Source organism: Armigeres subalbatus, chromosome 3 (assembly GCF_024139115.2).
Source record: "Armigeres subalbatus isolate Guangzhou_Male chromosome 3, GZ_Asu_2, whole genome shotgun sequence".
NCBI lineage: Eukaryota > Metazoa > Arthropoda > Insecta > Diptera > Culicidae > Armigeres > Armigeres subalbatus.
The window spans coordinates 410,331,676-410,333,664 of NC_085141.1; the positions used below are offsets into that span (position 1 = coordinate 410,331,676).

At 33.7% G+C, this 1,989-nt stretch overlaps 1 protein-coding gene across 1 annotated transcript; it reads left to right on the top strand.

Annotated features, from left to right (window-relative positions):
* The first annotated feature begins 272 nt into the window (after window positions 1-272).
* Window positions 273-1,647, top strand: LOC134224186 (27 kDa glycoprotein-like). Its single transcript, XM_062703473.1, has 6 exons — window positions 273-419; window positions 484-700; window positions 762-925; window positions 982-1,102; window positions 1,163-1,283; window positions 1,430-1,647. Exons 1-6 carry the CDS (start codon window positions 368-370, stop codon window positions 1,487-1,489), a joined length of 735 nt encoding a protein of 244 aa, XP_062559457.1. The 5' UTR covers window positions 273-367; the 3' UTR covers window positions 1,490-1,647.
* The last annotated feature ends 342 nt before the right edge of the window (window positions 1,648-1,989 follow it).

Sequence of the window (1,989 nt, forward strand, 5' to 3'; positions counted from 1 at the left end):
ACGAATCGATCATGCGTACCAAAAAACAATAAAAATACAAACCAATACCTAATAAACTTCTTATCTCAAAATCTAATGATTCAATAATCTAAGATTTTTTTTTCTGTTTCACTTCCATATACATTGATAAGTTAGTAAGGCTGAGATTTCATCTGATTAATACGTATTCTTTCTTTGAAATACAGCTTCGGAAATTTCTCAATCGATCAGCATGGTAGGTAAAACAAAATATATTGAGTATTGTAAACAAACAAGTACGTCTATCAATATTTCCCCAAGTAAGTAATATATAAATTACAAACCATTCCTATTCGATTCATTTGCTCGTGATCTCTCGTACAAGTCATATTCTATTCTACGCCTTATCATGGGTGTCTTCAGATTGCTCGTAGTTTTTACAGTAGCTGCAGTCATTGGAGGTAATGGCGTTAATCAATTCATTATCTCCGTTCGTTAAAAATAACATTTTTTTTCAAACATCAGTTTCACTAGCTCGTCCTTCCACGGAACAGATGATGGAAGTTTTGCTGAGATACAAGCAGCTGTGTATCAACATGAGCGGTTCGGATGAAGGCTACCGGGAAACGTTACCCGCTATCTCGGAAGCCAGAACCTGTCTGTTTGATCGTATCGATCTTCCTCAGATGAAACTGGATGCGTCAACACTAACGGAAACATCACGGAAGGAGTTTTTCGATAAGTTAGTTTCGCCTTGCAGCAGTTTTTATAAAAGTAAATCTACATTTTGGGACATTTTGCAGATATTGTCCGAAGTTCAACGAATCGGTCAGCTGTTTGGATGGCGTTTTCGAAGGAATATCCAAATGTACTGGAGAAGAAGAGGAGAAGATGGTTCCGGTTTACAAAGCTGTTGCATATGGAGTCGTTGAGCTGCTTTGCGAAAACGACGGACAGTTTATGTTTGGTACATCAGTGGAGTATGACGTTGGTGAACAAAATAAAGTTCAAATTCTTTTACAGAGATTCAGAAACCAGAGTTCATGGCTTGTGTAGCTCAACTCAAAGAGATTGCCGAGGAGTGTAGACTTTCGAATGAAACCCAATTTGTTTCCTTGTTGCGATATGGTGAAGACGAGTGCCAGTGAGTAATTGCGTGGTATTTCAATTTCTTATAATGAAATGTTTTTGATTTTATTCTTAGTGAAGCGGAAAAATCTAAAGAATGTGTTAAAGAAAGGATTGAAACATGTAATGCTCCAGGAGTATATCATTTATATGAAGTGTTTTACAACAAAATTATGAAGTTCTCTAACTGTGATAAGGTATGTATCGTTAATTAATTTATTTCATTTATTAATTATAAATACAATAGAATGTAGTGTCTTGAATGAAAAATTTTATGTGATAAAATCAGTGTTGTAATACTTGTTTATATTTGTTCCAACATGTTTATTATTTGATTTTGCAGTATACTAAAGTGGTTCACCTCTACGACAACAATATTGATAATGCCTCATCGAGAGACTGATAGTTGGGACTATGATATGTTTTCCAAAGAAGGAATAAAACCGTGTGCAACCAGAACTCAATATGTTTTTGTGAACATATTTAATATTGTTTATCATGTCAATAATACGTTATATGAAAAATGCTAAAAGAGAAATTAAAAATCATGTTCGTTTTTATAACATTAATTGTTTGCGTATTTTTTGCATTTGTATATCACAATCTCTAGGAATCATATTTTAAAAGTATGAATTGAAATCTTATCTTAATTCACATATTCAATTTTAAATATGATCAGTGATACTTTAAACACACTCTCGATCTCGAAGAAGGAACCAATCATCAAGCTGTTTTTAAGATTGTTCTTTGCATTGTGAATTTTTATGTACGTGAATCGTAATCTGCAGCAGACAATCGTCTCCAGACAAACGTTCATATTCATCCGAAATGGACTAAACATATTTTACCAAAGTTTACAGTATTTATGTCGTCTACTCGTGCAATGCTACTACCACCTAAAGT

What these genes read in the sequence shown, in the direction of transcription:
- LOC134224186 (XM_062703473.1), top strand. Translation starts at nt 368, where the DNA reads ATGGGTGTCTTCAGATTGCTCGTAGTTTTTACAGTAGCTGCAGTCATT. An exon ending in AGTAGCTGCAGTCATTGGAG is followed by an intron (nt 420 to 483) that starts GTAATGGCGTTA and finishes TTCAAACATCAG; the next exon opens with TTTCACTAGCTCGTCCTTCC. An exon ending in CGACGGACAGTTTATGTTTG is followed by an intron (nt 926 to 981) that starts GTACATCAGTGG and finishes ATTCTTTTACAG; the next exon opens with AGATTCAGAAACCAGAGTTC.